This window comes from Babylonia areolata, chromosome 31, assembly GCF_041734735.1.
Source record: "Babylonia areolata isolate BAREFJ2019XMU chromosome 31, ASM4173473v1, whole genome shotgun sequence".
NCBI lineage: Eukaryota > Metazoa > Mollusca > Gastropoda > Neogastropoda > Buccinidae > Babylonia > Babylonia areolata.
Genome location: NC_134906.1, coordinates 9,703,343 through 9,704,179, shown reverse-complemented (window position 1 = coordinate 9,704,179; position 837 = coordinate 9,703,343). Strand labels below are relative to the sequence as shown.

The following is an 837-nucleotide window of genomic DNA, read 5'->3' as shown; positions in this document are numbered from 1 at the left end:
GCAAAGGCCTGATGGCCATCCTGGGCAAGAAGAACAAGGAGCAGAAGCCTGATGGCGAGCAAAAGGCTGCCAAGAAAAAATAAAAGAAACACTCCGCTCAAATCGGCATAATGATGAGATACAGAAATGGACGAAATATGAGATACTGAAATATCAAATAATCATCTAAAATGAGCTAACGATGAGAAACTGAAATATAAGCATTCTGCGTGAATGGACAAAAGATGAGAAACTCGAAATACCAAACACTTCGCGCAAATAGATGAAACATGAGAAACTGAAAACTGAAGTGACAAACACTACGCCCAGAACACACAGTTAGAGACTGAAAAAAAGATCAAACTCTCCACACAAACGGTGCTATGGTTAGAAACTAAAACAAAACAAAATAATAAAATATTCCACGTAAATGGACAGACGACTAGAAACTGAAAAATCAAACACCCCGCGCAAATGGACAACTGAACAACCAAACACCGTGCAAAAACCATAGCTAACAGGTAACCAGACAATTACCGCATGGTAAAACACCTGAAGGACATAAATTAACACTCACCAGGGCAAACTTCACTTGCAGTTTGAAGACTCGGTCATCCACAATGTTTCTGAATTTGTGAATGGAAAAAAAGAAGAACGCACAATTTTTTCTTGTGTCTCAGGCACTCAGGGAGAGCGCAATGTCAAAATTGGGATATAAATTGAGTGTTTTTCTGATGAAAAAAAACAACAACCAAAAAACAAACCCGACTCGTCTGTTGTTCGGGTTGTCTGCCATGACATTGTACTGAAAAAATGATCGTCTTAAGATTTATTTGTATTGTTCTTTTTTCTTTTTTT

At 38.0% G+C, this 837-nt stretch overlaps 1 protein-coding gene across 1 annotated transcript in view; it reads left to right on the top strand.

Moving 5' to 3' along the window:
• The window catches only part of LOC143275824 (choline transporter-like protein 2), a 49,678-nt gene extending 49,586 nt beyond the window's left edge, over positions 1-92 (top strand). The window contains exon 23 of the mRNA XM_076580106.1: positions 1-92. This exon is cut by the window's left edge and continues 51 nt beyond it. Within this exon, the coding sequence (XP_076436221.1) occupies positions 1-83 (83 nt within the window). The 3' untranslated portion in view covers positions 84-92.
• The last annotated feature ends 745 nt before the right edge of the window (positions 93-837 follow it).